The following is a 21,974-nucleotide window of genomic DNA, read 5'->3' as shown; positions in this document are numbered from 1 at the left end:
AGCTATGGCCCTGGAGAGGTAGGTAGGGTGGCTTAGAGCATCATGGCTTCAGGGAGGCACGTAATTCTGGGTGGGAGTTAATAATCTCAGAGGAGATTGTGAATGATACAGATACCCCCAAACTAGCCTCTGGGACCTCTCTGATCTATTAGAGAGGTAGATTTCTGTTAGGGCACAATTGCTTTGAATTACAGGCTTGGAATTTACATGTAGGCCTGCAAGTCAGTGTTTCTGCTTTTTTGGAGGTTTACTTCATATCTGCACTGGGTGCTGTTGAAGAGGTGAACACTGGGTATATAATACTGTTCTTATTACTGTGTTACAGCACACAACTGAGAAGTTCTAGGAGGTTACTGACAAGAGGCGATTATATCCAGGTTTAAATAAGGAGCTTTGCAGAGGTCGTATAGCTCATGATCATATATTTGAGATATCTGGCAGAACAAATGGGTGTGTCCTTGACTGTCCCTGGTCCTTGAGTTTGGAGACACTTCTCTGCTATCCTTCCAAGGCTCTCTGCTATTCACCCATGCCCTCTTATCAACTTTAGTGTCCACCAATACCTGATAGGGACCTCACCCCCGCTAAAGCAGGATTTTTGGATTCTTGCCTTGGTTTCTGCCCAGTGCTGTTCACCATACCTGAGATTTTTTTACTTCCTTCCATGTCTCTAACTCATGCTATCATTTAAGGTCAAGTTCAAGAACCATGTCTACCATGCACCTTTCTTTAAGATGTCATGGTTCACCGGGCTTCCTTACTTTAGAACTTATTCAGTAGTGATTCGCTGAGCAGTTATCATTCAGCAGAGTGCTGGCTGGTTATGTTTGCTAGGGCTGTTACAACAAAATACCACAGACTGGGTGGCAAACAAAAATTCAGGCTAGGTATGGTGGCTCACACCTGTAATCCCAGCACTTTGGGAGGCCGAGGCGGAAGGATCACTTGAGGTCAGGAGTTCGAGACCACCTGGCTAACATGGTGAAACCTTGTCTCTACCAAAAATATAAAAAATTAGTTGGGTGTGGTGGTGCACACCTGTAGTCCCAGCTACACTGGGAGGCAGAGATTGCAGTGAGCCAAGATTGTGCCACTGCACTCTAGCCTGGGCAACAGAGTAAGACTTTGTTTCAAACCCCTCCCCACTGAAACAAAACAAAACAAACAAACAAAAAAATTGATTTCCTCACAGTTATGAAGGTTAGAAGTCCAAGATCAAGGTGTCAGCAAGTTTGAATTCTTCTGAAGCCCCTCTCTTTGTTGTGCAGATAGTCTCCTTTTCACTGTCATTCCTCTGTGTGTACACATAACATACCTGGTGTCTCTTTGTGTGACCAATTTTCCTCTTCTTGTAAAGATACAAGTCTGATTGGCCTTATTTTAACTTAATTACCTCTTTAAAGGCTCTATCTCCAAACACCATCACATTCTGAAGTAGGGGGCATAGGGACATTAACGTATGAATTTTGGAGGGACACAATTCAGCCCCTAACACCAGTGGAGACAGGGGTGAAGAAGATGTGCATCATCTTAGTGCTCCTGTAGTTTGACAGGGTGGTAAGGAACACAGGTGTTAAGCAACCATTTACGTGACTAGGCATTAGTTACCATTGTGGGATTATGCAAGAAGTAGAATACACAATACTGGAAAAGATAGTCTGGTGAAGTGAGACTGAAAGTAATCTGAAGAAGTGAGATCTGAAAGAGGGATGGATGGGAGCCAGCCAGCTGAAGAGAGAAAGAGAGAGAGTCAAGTATTCCAGACAGGAAGATCAGCATTTGCGAATTCTGGGCAGCGGGGAAGAGCATGGCTATCCAGGGAATTGAAAGAACCCGTGTAACAAGGAGTGAGTGATGGGAGCTGGCACCAGGAAGTCGAAAGGGCCAGATTACACAGGACCTTATTTACTGACATCCTCATTTCTGTGCTTACTATATCCTGTCTTCGACTGTTGTCAGAAAATCTTTTATGGGGGAGTGTTGGCATGCACGTTTTGCTTCTCCTTATGCTCCTTGAGGGAGAAGATCCTGTCTTCAACTCCTTTTGTATTCTCTCTCCATAGTATGCAACATAGGGCTGGACATACAGTAGGTGCTCAAGAAATAAATTAAGTGGATATAATGAGAAATGAGATGAATAGAAGCACTCATTTGTCTAAATTAGGGGCTGACGCGATCTTGTTGGGTGTGTTTCTCCTAGAGGCTCTGAAAGGTGAGGACTTTTGGTACTATAATGCCACCTAGTGATTCTTCTTATTACAACAACACAGGGGAGCAGGGTGGCGACTAGTCTTCTGTAATCCAGAAAATTGGAAATCAAACATTTTGTTTCATCAGCATAAATTGATTTGTCCAACCACCCATTCTTTCATCCATTCATCCATCTCTGTTGATGCCCCCTGCATCTCTTTCCTATGAGCTGAATATGTCACGTGCCTTTCTACCTCCTTGTGGTTCTTTGATTGCTCAAATTTGGGTCTTTTTGTCCTCCTACAAGTAAGGTCTCAGATATCAGTATCTAGATTCTCTGAGCTCCCATTGTGCTTTCTGTTAAAATGGCATATACTAAATTATACCATCATATTGCGTTAGAATTAACTGTAGATGTTCCCTTCTGTCTTTCCCCCAATACAGATTGTGAATGCAAAGGGCAGTGACTCTGCCATAGTCACCTTGGTGCTTCCTGTGGGCAGCCTTGTGCCTACCATGCAGTAAGTTCTTTAAAAATTGTTTACTGGATTGAATTGCTGTCACCTATGCAGGCCAGCTGCTTATGAAATCTCTTTTAGGAGATCCCCTGGACATGGGAAGACACACAGCCCTGCACTTGACATCAGTGCAACATATGGGTGACCAGCGCCCTCTAGGTCTTTATTTTTGTTATATACCTTCAGAAATGTTATGGAGTTTCTCTGGATCATGGCAATCCCACAAGCCGATGGTCCCAATGTGTAATCAGGTTTCCTGTGAACACACAAAGCAGCCTGAGCTGGGTTGCTGGTCCCATTTCAAGCTCATTTCTATTAGCTTGGCTTACAGTGTGGTTCAGCCTACTTCTCCAGTTCATCCGCCACCTCTCCAGCAACCTCCATACACATTGTGACTCAGCTACATTTCCCTCTTTTTGTCCACCAGATATATAGTGTCAGGTCATGAATGAGATGTCACTGCACAGTTGTCAATTTTCCTTGAATTAATTCATCAATCCAACACAGTTCTTATAAACTTGACCAACTTAATCTAAAAATTATAAGGGAGGATAAAGGTCCATGGATAGACAGAGCAATCTTGACACAGAAGAATTTGGAATGGGGGACTTGCACTTCAACCGTGATGACTAACTAAAAACCCACAGTGATAAAACCCTGTGCTACTGACACATGAACAAACCAGAGAGCTCAGAACATACTCATGTCTATTTGGAAACTTTCCTAAACCAATTTGGAAAGAATGGATTGTTTGACATGAGTTGTTGGAAAATTTGCTCACCCCATGGAGAAAAATATAGTTAGATCCCTGTCTCACACCATATAGGAAGGAGAACTCCAGATTGATTAGATAACTGAATGTAACAAAGTAAAACTATGAAGCTAATAGATAGAAAAAAAATGATGGGTGAATACCTTTATGACATTGGGGTTAAGGAAGTCTACATAATACCAAAAACTATATAAAATATAGGGAAAAAAAGAGCTAAAGAGCCATAGTATCAAAATTAAGGACTATTGTTCCCTTAAGGACATAAAGGCAGAGTTTCTAGTCTTCTAAAGCAGATTGATGTCCAGGCTTCTCAAAGATGTCTGCAAATCAAAAGAAAAAAGACCAATAGAAAAATAGGTGAAGACGCTGAAAAGGCAGTTCACAAAAGGGAATCTCAAGTAGCCTATGAATGTATAAAGAAATGGTCAAAAAATTCACTAGTAGTTAGAGAACTGAAAATGAAAGCAAAAAATGTACTTACACTACTTTCATCATATTGACAGAAATTAGAAAATTAGCTAATTAGATGAGTCAATATTTGCAAAGCACTTAGAATAGTATCTGGCATTTACTAAACACTTTATGAGTGTTTAATAAAAAAGACCTACCACGCTCTGGAAGGGATGGATGGAAGGGTTGGATGGAAACCCTTGTACAACACACTGGAGTACAGCCTAGGGTAGTAACTCTGGTACACAGTCTTAAAGTGCTTGGTAAATACCCTGGGCTTGTACTAGGCTCTTGGACATCTTTGTGCTTTTGGAAAACTGTTCACTTCTGGCCAGATGAGTTTGAAAATATCACACCCTCTAGATAGTTACAGCCTTCTAGGTTCATGACTTGGCTGGGGTACAGAGATTTTGTGAGAATAAAAAGTGCACACCTTCCTCCAGTAGGGCACATGGCATGGGAAAGAGAGTAGAGGCTGTTTTTCAGCCTCCATTGCCCCATGGTTGGATGTGTTTGTGCAGGATGCAGCTGCATAAGCAAATGTCCCTGTGCATCCCTGTGACTTTAACAATTTTGCTCCTTGGCATATATTTCAGAGGAATTTGCACAGAGGTCCATAAGGGACCACGGACAAGGACGATCGTGGCTGTATTACTTGATGTATTGGAGAATTAGAGGCAGCCTTGTTACCTAACACCTCGGGAATGGAAGTGAAGTGTGGTAGATGCCCCTTCTGAAACGCTGTGCAGTACTCAGAAGCAATGAACTAGAATATACTTGCCAGTCGCAACGACGACAGATCCTTAAAAAGAATTTTGAGTGAAAAAAGTAGAAAATAAGATAATCTCCAAAGTCCAGTAGCATTATTTAAACATTTTTTTAAAATACACTGATAAAAATGCTGTACATTTCCCAAAAATACATATGGAAGCACAGTAGCATGAATACCTATGGGGTTGAGGATAGGGGTTGGGCGTAGAGGTGGGGATAAAGGAAGAAAATAAAACCAGATAGGAGTCTTACACATTTCACGAACCAAGGAGTATAATTATTTCAACTATTTGTACCTGAAGTCCAGAAAGAGTGGAGGCAGAGGGGAGAGAAGAGGGCGAAGAAACAGTTTTGGGAGTGGGATCCCAGAAGAAAGATTTCCGTGATGTGGTGCTACATACGTTTTTCCAGGATGCCTTAAGCTCTGCACCCTATTTTTCTCACCACTAATATTAGATTAAATCCTTTGAAGACAGCATCTGTGGTTTCTCTACTTCAGCTGTCCCTCCGTGTCTTGCACACAGTAGCTGTTTTACAAGGGTTGAACTGACTGGAAGTGAGATTATTCCTTGTTGTCTTAGAAGGCAGAGAGTAGCCGTCTGTCCTTCCCTCATCCGGCAACTACTGCTCCACATTTCCTTCCAAGCGTTAGTCCTCGGTTCTCCATGCTTGGCTCCCTAGTGTCCCCCACCGTCCTTTCTGGATGGCCTCTTCCCATTCGCCCACTTCTTTCTCCTGGGTGTCTCCATCTGTCCGCACTGTGGGACTCCTCCCAGCCTCTCAGGGGCACCGCTCCCTTATTTCCTTGGCTCCGCCCCATTCGGGAGATATTTGCATATTTCTCTGAGGAACCCTGCCCAGGTGCCAGCCTCAGAAGCTCCTCCCCTTTCGAGTTCCAGCTAGCGCCCCTAGAGGGTGTGTCGGTTGCCAGGCGACGGAACGACGCGCCGAGCGCGGGTTTCCGCTCGGGGCGGGCGATAGAGACAGCGCGTCGCGCCTTTAGCATCTTTCCCAGACTCCTGCCCAGCTCCTGCGATCTCCACAGCAGCCTCTGAGGCCGCCCCCAGAGAGCATCAGGATGGCTGAGGTCAGGAGTCAGCGCCCTTCTGTCGCCTCTCCCTTGACCCCTCCCCATTGTCCCTCTCCTGCTGACGATTGTTACAAACGGTGATTCCAATATTCCCCCCCCATCAACATCTTATCTGTCTGCACCCTCACTCACTCCCCCGCCTTTCTCCGTTGGCTCTGGTCTCTTTACCTCCTGTTTCTCCTTCAATTTTGTGGACACCCCCCTACCCCCACTGTGGCATCGGCGTTATACTAAGTGTGGTAGGAAATTAGTGAGTTCTGAAATCCACACGTGACATGAACCCAGCCCTAGATCTTTAGTCATGGAGAGATACCACAAGAGAGGCTCACGCAGAAATATTGGAGATGTCTTATCTCACAGGAGAAACCTGGCAGAAAGCTTCACAGATGCCTGCTGTTATCCCAATCAATGGCCCTTGTCCACCTGTCACACCCTGATTTCCTAATATATGATCACCTGCTGTCACACATCTTCATTAAGGCTCTTCTGCCCAACACCACTGCCCTGTGTGTTCATTGACTCCTGTGTTAACATCTTGTATCACCCCACCACTCCACCATATTGCAGTACACCCCATTTTCAGCCTCTCTAATGAGGGGTTATTTCTGCAACCCTTCAATGACATCCTGCCTGCCCCCTAGCCCCCTCATTTATAACGTCAAGACCCTCGGGTCCCTGTCATTACTTGCCATTCACAGTCCCCATCCACTGTTGGCCTACCTAAATCCTTCATGGCCCCATCAGAGCCCTTCGCCTATCACCCATCCCATGGTCTTTTCCAGCCGGGACCAGCTACATGATTTGCAAGGCCTGATGCAAAGTGAAAACACAAAATCTCTTTAAAAATTACAAAGAATTTTAAGACAGAACAACAGAGCATTCAACCAAGAATGGGACCTTTCTGAGCAAGGGGCCCTGTGCAACTGACCAGTTTTCACTCCCATGAAGCCAGCCCAAGCCCCATCTTCTTTCAGCACCATCATGCTCCACACCCCCCACCCCGTTCTAGTTACTCCCTTGCTTCCTCTGCACCATTCACATTCCCTCATCATTGCTTTTCCTCTTTCTCTAGCTTTATAAATTCCATCTTCCTGTGATCAACACCGCCTTCCTTTCCTTATCATACGATCTCTTTCTTATCATCCGTCTTCCTCACTCCTCCTCTCCATCACTCTCATCTCTCTCTGACATCCATGCTGCTGTGGCCACATCACTTCTCCCCATTACCCATTGTCATTTGCATCTCTCTTTCCATTTCCTTTCTTCTTCCTTCTAGTTCTTTATTGTCCCATTATTGCTTTTGAGTGTTTTCTCCTCTTTTCTCCCACTAGTCATCTTTGTTTATTTCATTCTTCATTCCCAGTAGGGAAGCCCTAGCCTCCCAGAGGCACCGACCCCTCGTTTCCTTGGCTCTGCCCTGTTCAGGATATATTTGCATATTTCTCTGAGGAACCCTGCCTAGGTACCGGCCTCAGAAGCTCCTCCACTATTATGGATTAGTTATTTCCATTTCCCTCTTTCTGTTACTCCTCTCGTTTCTTCCTTTCTTCTGCTTTTCTTCTTACTTGACCTCAGCCAACTTTCTCGCCTCTGCTTTCACCATTCTCTATTTTCCCTCTGGCCTCACCTTATATTGCAGTTCTCTTTTCCTTTTTCCTTTTCCTTCTCCCCACTAATTGATATTCCCAGAACTTAGGACAGGACAGTGCCTGGCACATAGCAAACACTCAGTGAATAGGTGAAGAATAAAGAAATGCCACAGTTCCTTTCTGATCGGTTCATGTTGATTTCATGCTTCTGAAACAGATACTATTATATACCATAACAGTGGAAATATCAACTGTTTGTTGGCCAAAGCTAAGAGATTATTTTTCCTTTGCTGTTAAAAGTAATATACTTTTTAATAACAATAGGAACAAATCTCTTTTGTTCCTAAAAGTTTCTTCAAAACTTTTCCTTCTTTGGTATTTTTCCATTCCTGTGCTAAGTGCCAGGTAAACAGGTAAAACTTGGACTGCAAACCAATTGTTAGGCTGCTGATCAGGTGTTGACATTAATACCATTTACAGGGATGGAACCAAGAACATTGTAGTGATAAATTTTTGTGTGTGCTTATGTTTAGCATCAACAAGGGAGAAGTACAGAGCAGCAGCAACACCGTATTTCCTTAATATGGTTTTTCCTCCTTTGTGGAATTACTACATTGTGGTCTTTGCAATAATCTGCTTTTAGTCAGGAAGAAAAACCTGTGTGAATTTAAAATTAATACTAAAGTTGTTATACAAAATGCTATAGATATGCTTGTGACTCTACATTTATTTTAATTTACAAAGACTGTGTTTTGCTTGCATGTCATCATTAGAGATTTAATTAATAGTACAAGTGTTTTTGAAAACCCAAAATATTTAGACTTTCTCCATATTGGGCAAGACAGGCTTGTCAAATAGAAGGTAAACTAGACTCCTTAAAGTCTTCAGGGTGAATTGAAATTTTACTTTATTATTGGGACTAGAGATTGTTTCAGTTGGTTTCTTTTAGCAAGAGAGTGTTGATACCAAGGCCCTTTGTAGAGTAGAATATTAAAACATAATGTTGCAAATGTAAGTAAGACCTTGCAAGCCTTATGAGTCCTTTGGTCAAAAGTATTGAGTGGTTCCCTGTGACTTGCAGAATAATGCAATCCATACTCCTTGGAATGTAATTCAGTGTCTTCACTGTGTGTCTCTAACTCCCTAGCTAGTGCTTGGCTTCCTTCTCCCTGTCATACCTCTTATCCTTTTCTAAAATGTGCACAGACTTTTTTAAACCTTTATTTTAGGTTCAGGGATAAATGTGTAGGTTTGTTATATAGGTTAATTGAATGTCACAAGGGTTTGGTATACAGATTATTTCATCACCCAAGTAGTAAGCATAGTACCTGATAGGTAATTTTTCAGTTCTTTACCCCCTCCCACCTTCTACCCTCAAGTAGGCCCCAGTGTCTGTTCCCTTCTTTGTGTCCATGTGTACTCAGTGTTTAGCTCCCAGTTATAAGTGAGAACATGTATTTGGTATTCTGTTCCTGCATTAGTTAGGATAGTGGCCTCTAGCTCCATCCATGTTGCTGCAAAGGACATGATCTCATTCTTTTTTTGTGGCTGAGTAGTATTCCATGGTGTATATGTACCATGTTTTTCCTTTTTTGTTTTGAGATGGAGTCTCACTTTGTTGCCAGGCTGGAGTGCAGTGGACAATCTCGGCTCACTGCAACCTCTGCCTCCCTGGTTCAAGCGATTCTCCTGCCTCAGACTCCTGAGTAGCTGGGATTACAGGTGCCCACCACCATACCCAGGTAATTTTTATATTTTTAGTAGAGATGGGGTTTCACCATGTTGGCCAGGCTGGTCTTGAACTCATGACCTCAGGCGATCCACCCGCCTTGGCCTCCCAAAGTGCTGGGATTACAGGTGTGAGCCACTGTGCCCGGCCCATGTACCATATTTTCTTTATCCAGTCTACAGTAGATGACATTTAAGTCAATTCTATGTCTTTGCTATTGGGAATAGTGCTGTGATGAGCATACGCATGCATGTGTCTTTATGGCAGAATGATTTATATTCCTTTGGGTATATACCCAATCATGGAATTGCTGGGTCAAGTGGTAATTCTAAGTTCTCTGAGAAATTGCCACACTGCTTTCTATAATGGCTGAAATAATTTACATTCCCACCAGCAGAGTATGTTCCCTTTTCTCTACAACCTTGCCAGCATCTGTTATTTTTTTACTTTTTAATGAAGCCATTCTGACTGGTGTGAGATGGTATCTCATTGTGGTTTTGATTTGCGTTTCTCTAATGATTAGCGATGTTGAGCATTTTTTTCATATGCTTGTTGTCTGTGTGTATGTCTTCTTTTGAAAAGTGTCTGTTTATATCCTTTGTCCACTTTTTAATGGGGATGTTTGTTTTTTGCTTGTTATTTTATTTAAGTCCCTTATAGATTCAGAATATTAGACCTTTGTTGGATGCACAGTTTGCAAATGTTTTCTCCCATTCTTTGGGTTATCTGTTTACTCTGTTGATACTTTTTTTTTTTGTTTTTTTTTTTTTGCTGTGCAGAGGCTCTTTAGTTTAATTAAGTCCCATTTGTCAATTTTGTTTTTGTTGCAATTGCTTTTAGCATCTTCGTCATGAGATGCTTGTCAGGGCCTATGTCCAGAATGGTATTTCCTAGGTCATCTTTCAGGGTTTTTATAGTTTTAGGTTTTACATTTAAGTCTTTAATACATCTTGAATTGATTTTTGTATATGGTATAAAGAAGGAGTCCGGTTTCAATCTTCTGCATATGGCTAGCCTATTATCCCAGCACCATTTATTGAATACAGAATCCTTTTCTCATTGCTTTTTTGTCGACTTTGTCAAAAATTAGATGGTTGTAGCTGTGCCGCATTATTTCTGGACTCTATTCTGTTCCATTCATCCCTCTTATTCTTTAGCCAGCTTGGATACTTGCTTGGCACTGAGCTTTGCTCAAGCTTTGCCATCTGCTGGGAATGCCCCTTTTCTCCATATTACCCTGTGAAAATTCCACTTTTCCTTCTGGGCCTGCTCAAATGCCAATTCTTTTCTAAGATTTTTTTTAATTTTTATTCTTGCTGCTGGGAATAATTCTCTTTCTGTGGGTTCATAGAGAACTTTGAATACATTTTATGGTAGGGATCAAATCAAATTCTATGCTTTCATTAACTGCATTCATACCCCACCAGGAATTAAGTATAAATTCCCTATGGATAAGGTGTTTATTCTTCATCTTGGTATCTCTTACAGAATCCATCACAGAATTTATATATGGCAGATGTTCAGTAAATACTTGCTCAGTGAATGAATAAATATATTAACCACACCCATTCTTCTTCATTATTGTGTTGTACATAACAAGGAGTAGGTGGATTTGTTTGCTAGGGCAGCCATAACAAAGCACCACAAACTGGGTGGCTTACTCCAGTCTGAGTTCATCTTAACTTATTAAATGACTCTGTTCCAAATAAGGTCAGATTAGCAGAGTTAGGACTTCAAAATACCTTTTTGGGGGACACGGTTCAACCCCGAAAAGTAGAGAAAGAAGAATTCTGATATAACTCACTCTTAGGTTCTCATCTAAGTAATAGCCAGACTTGCTTGAGTTATATCTATATGTCTGGGCTTATATTTTTAAATAATTTGTTTCCCATCTAACCATGGAAAGCAAATGTGGAAAAGTTCCAGGAGTATTGCACAGGGACATTTTAGGACACTGTGGGGCATGACCTAGCCTATATTTCTGAGGGATAAAAATGATGGAATCTCTTTTGGGAGACAAGTCCATATTTCAGATGAGTTTCACTGTATATGTGATTTCATGATATCTATGCCAAGATCTTCTTATGTCTGGCCTCAACACACCGTGGCCACCCCCGCCGCCCTTTGCAGTCTTAGGGGCAAAAAGAAACAGGGCCCATTGAAAAGAGACTAGGGTTGGAATAATCATAACAGCTCTGAAAATTCATTGAATTCCTACTATTTACCAGGCATTTGGCTAAGTGTTTAACATCAGTGATCTCATTTAATCTAATCCTTAGCAACACCATGTGGTGGGAACTGTTATTATCCTAATGCATATATATTCCAATGCATATATGTATATATATGTAATGTGTATAAATGTATAATGTGTATGTATGTGTGTATATATATGTACACACATATATATGTACATAAGCATCAGAATCTGAACAAGGACCTTTCCTTTCATATAATCTTAATTTTTCTGCTTATCAGTGGTTTTAATTTTGCTCGTATGGAGGTGTTTCATTCAGAGATAATAGCAGTAATTCCTTGATAGTAATGATGTAAATGTTGCAATGCCCTTTCCCATCCCTGCTTTTTTTCTATAGGAAAAGGGTGAAAAGCAAGTCCTGGAAGAATCTGCATTTGAAGAAATGGAAAGAGATTTTCAGGGAGTTCTTCATGAACTTTCAGGAGACAAAAGTCTGGAAAAATTTCGGATTGAATATGAGAGGCTTCATGCTGTCATGAAAAAGTCTTATGACAATGAAAAGCGTCTGATGGCCAAATGCAGAGAGCTAAATGCAGAGATTGTAGTGAATTCTGCGAAGGTCGCCACTGCCCTTAAGCTCTCTCAGGACGATCAGACCACCATTGCATCCCTAAAGAAGGTCAGTGATCTTCTAGAAATGGAATGAACCTGAATTTAAAACATCATTCTCTCATTACATTGGCACCTCTAGGCTGGTAGTAAATGAGTTATTAGGTAAAAATTTACATGATTTTATATTCATTAAGCCTAAGGAATAATGTTCATTTTCAAAGAAAATGATTTTTTAGCCTGGGTGAATCATATCATGCAGAAAATAATGGAGAATCTTACTGGCTTGGTTTCTGGGAAAAGATTTAGAGATAAGTAAATTCAATATTTGGAATCTCAATATGTCATGCATGATGAGTAATTTAATACCTCATGATGATAGCTTAACTGTTAAAGATATTTTCATATTTCTGCTTTTTCCGCTGTTTTAGTAAAGATTGCCTTGAGAATTCCCAGGTAGTAATTTTCACGACCTTTCTTCCTAGCACCTCTTTTCTTTCCTCTCAATCCTCCCAGTTCCTCATAATAGGAAAACAGAGATTCAGTCTGGGGATACTGAGGATGTATTGTCTTGTTTTACACTAGATTTTTTTCATCCTTAAATGTGTTGCATTATTTTGAAGGTAAAATATAAATGTTCCTTGTTGACTCATGGTGATAAGAGGTTGAAACATAATTAAAACCCTAAATATAAGAAACAATTTATAAAATTTTTAGACAGTTGCCTTGATATCATGCAATTAGATGCCACCCAGTTCAAATGAATTTCCAAGTCCAGCACTAAATATGGATTATCAATTATCTTAGAAACTATTCACTTTTAAATGCTATTTTAAAATTTATTGTCATGTTAGCCTCCTAACTGGTCTCCTTGCCTGCAGAAGACATGTCCTTCTTTATTCCATCCCTGCTGAGAAACCAATATAAGAAGGCTTTAAGTCGTTTTATAATGGAAAAAAATTTTTTCATTGCAAATTTAAAAACTGATGATGGGCGGGAAGTGGTGGCTCATGCCTGTAATCCCAGCACTTTGGGAGGCCGAGGTAGATGGATCACTTGAGGTCAGGAGACCAGCCTGGACAACATGGTGAAACCCCGTCTCTACCAAAAATACAAAAATTAGCTGGGTGTCGTGGCGTGTGCCTATAGTCCCAGCTAGTTGGGAGGCTGAGGCAAGAGAATCACTTGAACCAGAAGGTGGAGGTTGCAGTGAGCCGAGATTGTGCCACTGCACTCCAGCCTTGGCAACAGAGCAAGACTCTGTCTCAAAAAACAAAACAAAACAAAAACCCCAAAACATACAAACAAAATCTGGAAATGGAAGTCATGAATGGATTAAAATCTAATTAGTAAAGTTGATTTGGATAAAACTTTTGTAATCTTTTTTTAATGTAAATATCTTTCATTTGTGTTGCTAAATATAGCACATATGGTTGCTACATAATAAATATTCCACAAACCGACATTTTACTTTGAATCACTGAATTATTTGCTATAGTTACCCAAGGTAATCTGTCTAATGTAATAGTGACCATGAATTTGTTACATTAAATACTCTTTTCCACCCATTTTATTCCTTGTCAATATACAAGTGGAATATTTAAACCTAAAGCTTATAGGTTCTTATCTATTTAAAGGACCCACATTCTACTTGACAGAATTTTGCAAGAAAGTTAAGTGGTAGCCTAAAACTCAAAGCTGTTGTATATTAGTTGGTCATCACATTGCATTAAAGAAATACCTGAGACTGGGTAATTTATAAAGAAAAGAGGCTTACTTGGCTAATGGTTCTGCAGGCTGTTCAGGAAGCATAACACTGGCATCTGCTCAGCTTCTTGGGAGGCCTCAGGAAACTTACAATCATGGCAGAAGGCAAAGTGGAGCAGATGCTTCACATGGGCCAGAGCAGGAGCAAGAGAGGGAGAGGGGAGGTGTCACACACTTTTTTTTTTTAAACTTTTAAGTGCAGGAGTACATGTGCAGGTTTGTTACATAGGTAAACGTGTATCATGGGGGTTTGTTGTGCAGATTATTTAATCACCAGGTATTAAGCCTAGTATTCATTAGTTATTGTTTCCTTATCCTCTCCCTCCTCCTACCCTTCACCCTCTGAAAGGCCCTAGTGTGTTATTCCCCTCTAGGTGTCCATGTGTTTTTATCATTTAGCTCCCATTTATAAGTGAGAACATGTGGTATTTGGTTGTCATTTCTTGTGTTAGTTTGCTAAGGATAATGGACTCTAGCTCCATCCATGTCCTCGCAAAGGACATGATCTTGTACTTTTTTATGGCTGCATAGTATTTCATGGTATACATGTACCACATTTTCTTTATCCAGTCTATCACTGATGGGCATTTGGGTTGGTTCCAAGTCTTTGCTATTGTCAATAGCACTGTGATGAACATATGTGTGCATCACACACTTTTAAATGACCAGATCTCGTGAGAACTCACTCACCATCACAAGGACAGTACCAAGAGGATAGTGCTAAACCATTCGTGAGAAATCCACCCCCGTGATTCAATCACCTCCCACCAGGCCCCACCTCCAATATTGGGGATTACATTTCAATATGAGATTTGGGCAGGGACATACATCCAAATTATGTCATGTTGCAAAATTTACTTTTCGTTGCTCCTTTACTGGAACTGCTGTAATTCACTTTTAAGTATTTATGTCAATATTGCACATTGCAGTTTATAATAGTAAGGAAGCCAAACCTGCGTGGGTCATTGCCTCCATTCCCTGTTATGGGAGTTTTCCCATATATAAGCATTTGATGAGAAGGCTTGGGCTTGAGTTTCTGAAAAATGGGAATTACCAAGGTTGTTTGGTACGATTAGGTAACAGTAAAGAACAGCATTGTGTGGGTTGTTCTAAAGCTCACATTGCCACTAGGAGCTCACTTGGGACCAGATGATAAAATGTATTTTTTATTTACAAATCTATCGAGAGGTTTAATTCAGTTTGTCAATTTAGGACTTGGATCTATGATCATTCCTCATGTGATAAAACTTAACTGTTTTTCCTTTTAATATCTGGACTTGGAAAGCACATAAACTTTCACTTCTAATTTTGCAAACCTTGCGGTAAGTGAGCCTTGTAGCCACACTTAGCTACACAAGAAAAAAATACCCTCTGCCAGTTCCTACTTTATTTTATTTTTATTTATTTATTTTTTTCAAGACAGGGTCTTACCCTGTCATCCAGGCTGGAGTGCAGTGGCATGATTGCAGCTCACTGCTGCTTCAAATTCCTGGGCTCAAGAGGTCTTCTAGCCTTTGCCTCCCTAGTAGCTGGGACTACAGGCCTGTACCACCATGTCCAGTCCAGTCCTCCTCTTTCAATGTGCTATTCACTATTGACTAGCTCATGTTAAACAATTTAGTCAATGCACATTTATACAAGTACACTGTGGTTATGGTGTTATTCTGTTTGCTAGTTTATCTTGCATCTAGAACCCAGTTTGGTCTTTCTCACTGATATCCTATGGCCCATCTAGGAAATTGAAAAGGCCTGGAAGATGGTGGACTCAGCCTATGACAAAGAGCAGAAGGCCAAGGAGACGATTCTTGCTCTGAAAGAGGAAATAGTGAACCTGACCAAACTAGTCGAGCAAGGGTCTGGACTGTCAATGGACCAGGATAGCAAGTAGGTCATAGCCTTGTTGATGTATGTTGAACTTGCTTTTGCAGAGGCCTCCTTCAATAGACAGCCTGGGGCTTGCCAGTGTCTTCTTGAACATTCTCTGTGATACAAAACTCTTCTTTGTTGGGTTCTCAGAGATTGTTTTCTGTCTATTGCATTTTAAGTAATGCTCTTTTCTCCACACCTAAGAACTTCTAATTCGTGGTTATCTTAAACTTCTGACTCCATAGGAATTCAGTAGTATAGTTTCAAAATGAGTAAGATGTTAGGTTTATTTATTTCTCTCCAATTTGTGTAGAATATAAATGACTGATTTTCTGCCCAGAGTCCCAGCTTCTCCCACCTACTCCCCATGATCAATCTCATCACCATCCCTCCAACCCTTCAGATTCTAGGCCAGAAAACAGAGCTGCTCTTCCCTCCTGCTGCTCCCCCATCTCTTAAAGCCACTGTCTTGTTGACTTGGTCTTCTAAGCAAGGCCTTTCACTCCTTCTGGTCACCAGTGCTACTGCCTTGGTTCAGGCCTCCTATTCTCTGCCAGATTTGGCAGTAGCCTCCTAACTGGTCTCCCTGACTGCAGAAGACATGTCCTTCTTTATTCCATCATTGCTACCAAATCTAGGCTCCTGAAACACATGTGTACCTATCCCCAGCATAAACACTTTCAATAGCTACCCATACCCAAAGGATAAAGCCCAGACTCTTGAATGTGTCATCCAGAGCCCTTTGAGAATCTGCCCCAATCAGCCTCTCTAGCCTCGTGCCAGCCCATCAAGTTGCTCACACCTCCATGCCTTTGTACATGCTGCTTTCCATGCTCAGAATGCCTCTTCTTCCATTCTCCCCGTGGTCACCTTTTATGCCTCCTTTAAGACCCATCTCAAACACTGTCTTAACTTCATCACCATCAGCATCACTCTTCCAACATCCTCTCCACATCCAGACTCCAATGACCACACAGAAAGTCACTATGTTTTCTATTTCCATAAGACCCAACATTTACCTCCAGTATGGCACTGATCAGATTGTATTGAAAATTATTTGTTGATGTGCTTCTCTACCCACTAGGCTGTGAACTCCCTGAAGGAAGACACCTTTATATCCCCTCCAGGAGCCCAGCACTGTATGGGGCATGCAAAACATGGCATCAATGAATGAATCAGGAATGAACATGCACTTCCTTGGGCAACCAAGGAAATTAACCAGATCTGATGTTGCTATTTCAGTTTCTTATGCTTTTTTGATGCATTGATCCAACATTGACAGATAGTTCTAAGTACAGGTGTTGGGACAGGGAATAGGAAATAAAAACAGAATATATGATGCCTGTAGTGTGGGCTTTATCTTCTTGTTAAGGAAGTCAAGCATATTCAGAGCAACTACTGAAGAGGAATGCGAGGGAACTGATTCAGATACAAGGCATTTTAAACAAGCATTGGAAGAGGGTGAGGAGGAGAACTGAAGAAAGAATCCAGCCCATAATTTTATCTTTAACAGTGTGCCTAGGCGTAACTGTCTGTCTTCATAGTAACCTTAGAATCTGAGGTTTTATTTCTGGAGTAGAATTTGAGTGCAGGTTTAAAGTTTCCTTATTAAACATTTGTTACATCAGAGGTGTTGGTAAATACATTTTGTCAAATTACTGTGTTTTGAGCAGTCATTTGATGACTGTCAGCTGCAAGAGTCTGCAGTGCAAGTTCTCCTCTGCCTTCTCAGCTCCAAGAACTGCCTTGTTCTACATTCATTCTGCTGCAGAGGTCGTATCAGACACTGAGCTTCCACTTGCAAAGTGCTAATTCTGCAGAAAGTCATGCCAAATCACATGGAATGGCTTTTGAAATTTGGAGGTAACTGGTTTACAATTCAAATCAATGAATATTATCACATAACCTCCAAAAATGGACATCATGAATGATTTTCCCAATTTTGTTCTTTGTAACATTTTATCTGGGCTGCATTCATTTGGGAGAAACTAATCTCTTTGGGTAAATGGATAGAAAACTAGCAAAGCATATTATTTGGTTCTGTTTATATTTTATTCTAGAGTTTAAAGCTGTGATCATAGCCCTCCAGTGGATATATTAAACAAATAATTTCCTAAATTGACATCTGCTTAGGATTAATTACCAGAGTTCACAATAGCAACATAGTCTTACTGTAACAAATTCAAGTAATACAGAGGTGTGGAAAGTATCACCCTCCACAACCTTCCACCCGAAAGTTTTCAGAGATAATCAGTGATATGTTTTTCTGGGCTTCTGTAAAAATGTCTGTAAAACACACACACACACACACACACACTCTCATGCATGAATAGACATTGTATTTTCTTAAAGATAGAAAAATAAATTAGCCGGGTGCGGTGGCTCAAGCCTGTAATCCCAGCACTTTGGGAGGCTGAGACGGGCGGATCACAAGGTCAGGAGATTGAGACCATCCTGGCTAACACGGTGAAACCCCGTCTCTACTAAAAATACAAAAAACTAGCCGGGCGAGGTGGCGGGCGTCTGTAGTCCCAGCTACTCGGGAGGCTGAGGCAGGAGAATGGCGTAAACCCGGGAGGCGGAGCTTGCAGTGAGCTGAGATCCGGCCACTGCACTCCAGCCTGGGCGACAGAGCAAGACTCCGTCTCAATAAATAAATAAATAAATAAATAAAACTATGCATGTTATCTTTAGTACTTCTTTCCAGTTAACATCTCACAATCTGATCCCATATCATGGCATAAAGATCTTTCTCTTTAATGCCTGAATAGTGTTAATCATTGACCTGACATCTTTCCCATGAAAATGAGCTCAGAGAATGATATGAAGAACCCCTGAGCAGATGGCCATTTAGTCTGACTCCTGTGTTCTTCCTTTTTAGCATCCGAGATTTACTGAAGTTCAAAGAAGAAGTGACAAAGGAGAGAGACCAGCTCTTATCAGAAGTGGTAAAATTACGAGAATCACTAGCTCAGACCACTGAACAGCAGCAGGAGACAGAGCGATCCAAAGAGGAGGCTGAACACACCATCAGTCAGGTCCGCCATGGAGGGCAAGAAGAAGGAAGATTTCCTTCCAGAGGATGTTTGTCCTTCCACAGTCTCTATTCCCTTCTTGTTCCTTTCTCAAATTTACCCCCTTGTGCCCAAGTGAAGCATCCTCAGTTCTGCTTATCTCTTTAGTTTGTTCTCTGGAGATGAGCTTTACTTGAATTGAGCGACTTGATTTGTTCTTTCTCTGCATGCTCTGTCTGAGAAGTCACTGAGGCAGGCACTCCCTACTTATAATTCTGGCTCAAAAAGATGATCCCCATGAAGGCCAGGGGGCCCAGCACCTGGGGATGGTGGGAGTCGTTTCTTTGGCCCTTCTTATTTATTTATTTATTTTTTATTAGAAAGCCATTTAGTGGACTCCTTCTGAACACTTTTATATAAAGCCCGAAGTCAAATAGATCATATACAATATGCAGTCCCCAAGAGAAAAACGTGAGACTTCTTTGAACATGAGATAAGAAAAATGCTTTTCATAGAATTTGGACATCAAGATAAACGTATAGTGCTCTCTTTAGCAATATCCGGGGTCATGTAAAAAACAATTTTATAGTTAGGGTAGCTAGTCTCGTTTTATTTAGTCCCTATTGATAGAGAATCGGATGAATTCTTTCCATGTTTAATGCCCCTAGAACTCTGAGCTTCCATATGTATTTGATTTTGTACCATGCTTTGTGGATTTGTTGCCCACCATCAGAGTAGTCATTTGGTTTCAAGGCCCCGAGAAACAGTATAGAATATTCCTGAAAAGTTTGAACACTGGGGCTCAAGGATGTCTGCACTATAGGGGAAATGCTACTACAAAGTGACTGCCCTGACAATCACAGAACTGAGAGAGCGGGGTGGGGCTTGACTGGCTGAGGCCCGCCATGGTTAGGGCTCATCTCTTTCTCTCTTGTCCTTCCCGCACCCTCTAGTTCCAGCAAGAAATCCAGCAACGTCAGAACGAAGCTTCCCGGGAGTTCCGGAAGAAGGAAAAACTAGAGAAAGAGCTCAAGCAGATTCAGACAGACATGGACAGCAGGCAGACAGAAATAAAAGCCCTGCAGCAGTATGTGCAGAAGAGCAAGGAGGAGCTTCAGAAGCTGGAGCAGCAGCTGAAGGAGCAGAAGGTGAGTTGGGTGTGGGCCTTTGCTAAAAAAACAAGAAAAACCCAGAATGGCACCTTTGTTCACACCCATTTGTGCATTTTGAATTCTCTTGGAAAGCAGCAAATTCCCTTCACTACTCGTGGTGATGATGTAAAACTTAGCATTGCAATTTGGTCTTTGAATGGCTCTTATGAGGTAGTTATGCCCCCCTTTTTAAATTTTCCAGCTCTAACAGGTTAATAAGTTTCCTTTTAACCTTTTGTTGCTCTATACTACACATATAGAAAAGTGTATATGTCACAAGTCAGCTTGATGAATTTTAACCACTCAACTGCATCTTGGTCACCTGCTCCCAGCCGGAGATACAGAACATTCCAGCACCCCCAGAAGCCCTTTTGTGCTCCCTCTTAGTCATTCTCTCCCTAAAGTACCACCTCTATCCTGAATTCTAAGCAGAGTTTGGTTTTGCCTGTCTTCATACTTTACAGAAATAAAATATTACAGGATATATTCTTTGTGTCTAACTTCTGCTATATTCTGTTTGTGAGATTCATTCATGTTGTTGCCATGTAGTTATAGACTTGTGACACCCAATATGGTAACCCTTAGCAACAAGTGGCTATTTAAATTCAACTTTATTAAAATGAAATTAAATTAAAAATTCATTTCCTTGGTTATACCAGCATCATTTCAAGTACTCAGTAGCAACAGGTGGCTAGTCGATGCCATATTAGCACAGACAGAGAACATTTACATCACTGCAGAAAGCTCTACTGGACAGAGCTCAGTAGACCATAAGCTCTCATTGCTGTACAGTATTCCATTGGGTGAGTATAACAATTTATTTTTAACAGTTTTATTTTTATTTATTTTTATTTTTATTATTATTTTCTTTTGAGATGGAGTCTCTCTGTCGCCCAGGCTGGAGTATAGTGGCATGATCTCAGCTCACTGTAACTTCCACCTCCTGGGTTGAAGTGATTCTCCTGCCTCAGTCTCCCGAGTAGCTGGAGTCCGCCACCATGCCTGGCTAATTTTTATATCTTTAGTAGAGACAGGGTGTCACCATGTTGGCCAGGCTGGTCTCGAGCTCCTGACCTCAAGTAATCCAACTGTCTCAGCCTCCCAAGGTGCTGGGATTATAGGCATAAGCCACCGCGCCCGGCCAACAGGTTTATTTTTAAGTTATTTTCAAGTTTAGCAAACTATGGTCAATCTTTATTTATTTTTACTATAGGACTGTTTTTAACACTTTCTCTATTATAGCAGTTTAAGGTGACACAAGTATTGGTAATTGTATTATCTTTTCTCTCATTTCTTAAAGAAGCAATTCATATAATTGAAAAGTCTTTTCTTAAATATGTTTTTCCTCAGGAAGCTTGTTTCCAAAGAATTGTCAAGCCATACAGCAGTTTTATACTCAAAAATAGATACAAGTATACCTTTTTTTGTCCATTGCTCTATTAATTTTATGTAAAGCCAGAAGTCAAATAGATAATTCACAATGTGTAGCCTCCAGCAGAAAAACATGAGACTTCTTTGAGCATGAAACATAAGAGAGAGGCTTTTGGACATCAGGATAAAAACTATCCTCCTATGAAACACAATCTCATTTTTAGCATAGCCGGTTACATTTTATTTAGTCCCTATTGATGGAGAATTGGTTGGATTCTTTTCATGCTTAATTTTTGTGTGCATGGGAGTTATATTTTGCAGACATTACTTAAGCTGTCTTTCTATTTTTATCCTGCAATTCATTTGCTATCCCTCCACCTCCCAATAGAAATGAGCCCCCAAGACATAATCCTTTGTTTTTATAAAACCATATCTGCTCAGGATAGTCAAGGCAGAGAAGAGGAAAATCTGGCTGACACTGAACTCAAGCAGACATAAATCACTCCGCTGCTGTTCCATGGTTTTGACTTAAGTTAGATTAAAAGAAAATTGTCTCTGTGTTGGTGTTAGTGAACAGTTCTGTTGATGAAAATGTTGCAGGCATTTTAATGCAGGATTTGCTTCTGAAGATGTAGCTTCCAAGCCCCACAGCTTATAAAATCCGTTTGAATCTCTAGCTCATTTGCAATGATTATAGCAATTGTTGCGTATGCAAAGCCTGCCAAATGGCAAACAGGCATTAAAATATTTATCCACCACCTGTGAACAAGACTTCCCAAGGCTCTCAGAAAAAAAATTATGCTCACTGTGTTATTCATTAGAAGGCATCATTTTCCTCAACCGTTTAACATTCATCATATTTGAGTGCGTTAGTGCTTTCATCAGGGATA

At 41.0% G+C, this 21,974-nt stretch overlaps 1 protein-coding gene across 1 annotated transcript in view; it reads left to right on the top strand.

Moving 5' to 3' along the window:
• The first annotated feature begins 5,635 nt into the window (after positions 1 to 5,635).
• The window catches only part of CFAP58 (cilia and flagella associated protein 58), a 110,277-nt gene continuing 93,938 nt past the window's right edge, over positions 5,636 to 21,974 (top strand). Inside the window, exons 1-5 of the mRNA XM_011957328.1 lie at positions 5,636 to 5,788; positions 11,704 to 11,985; positions 15,418 to 15,566; positions 18,430 to 18,586; positions 19,516 to 19,710. Of these exons, the coding sequence (XP_011812718.1) occupies positions 5,780 to 5,788; positions 11,704 to 11,985; positions 15,418 to 15,566; positions 18,430 to 18,586; positions 19,516 to 19,710 (792 nt within the window). The 5' untranslated portion in view covers positions 5,636 to 5,779. The remainder of the gene's footprint in view (positions 5,789 to 11,703; positions 11,986 to 15,417; positions 15,567 to 18,429; positions 18,587 to 19,515; positions 19,711 to 21,974) is intronic.

This window comes from Colobus angolensis, unplaced genomic scaffold (genome assembly GCF_000951035.1).
Source record: "Colobus angolensis palliatus isolate OR3802 unplaced genomic scaffold, Cang.pa_1.0 Scaffold44, whole genome shotgun sequence".
NCBI lineage: Eukaryota > Metazoa > Chordata > Mammalia > Primates > Cercopithecidae > Colobus > Colobus angolensis.
Note: the sequence above shows the minus strand (reverse complement) of the source record. Positions and strands in the feature narration are given on the sequence as shown.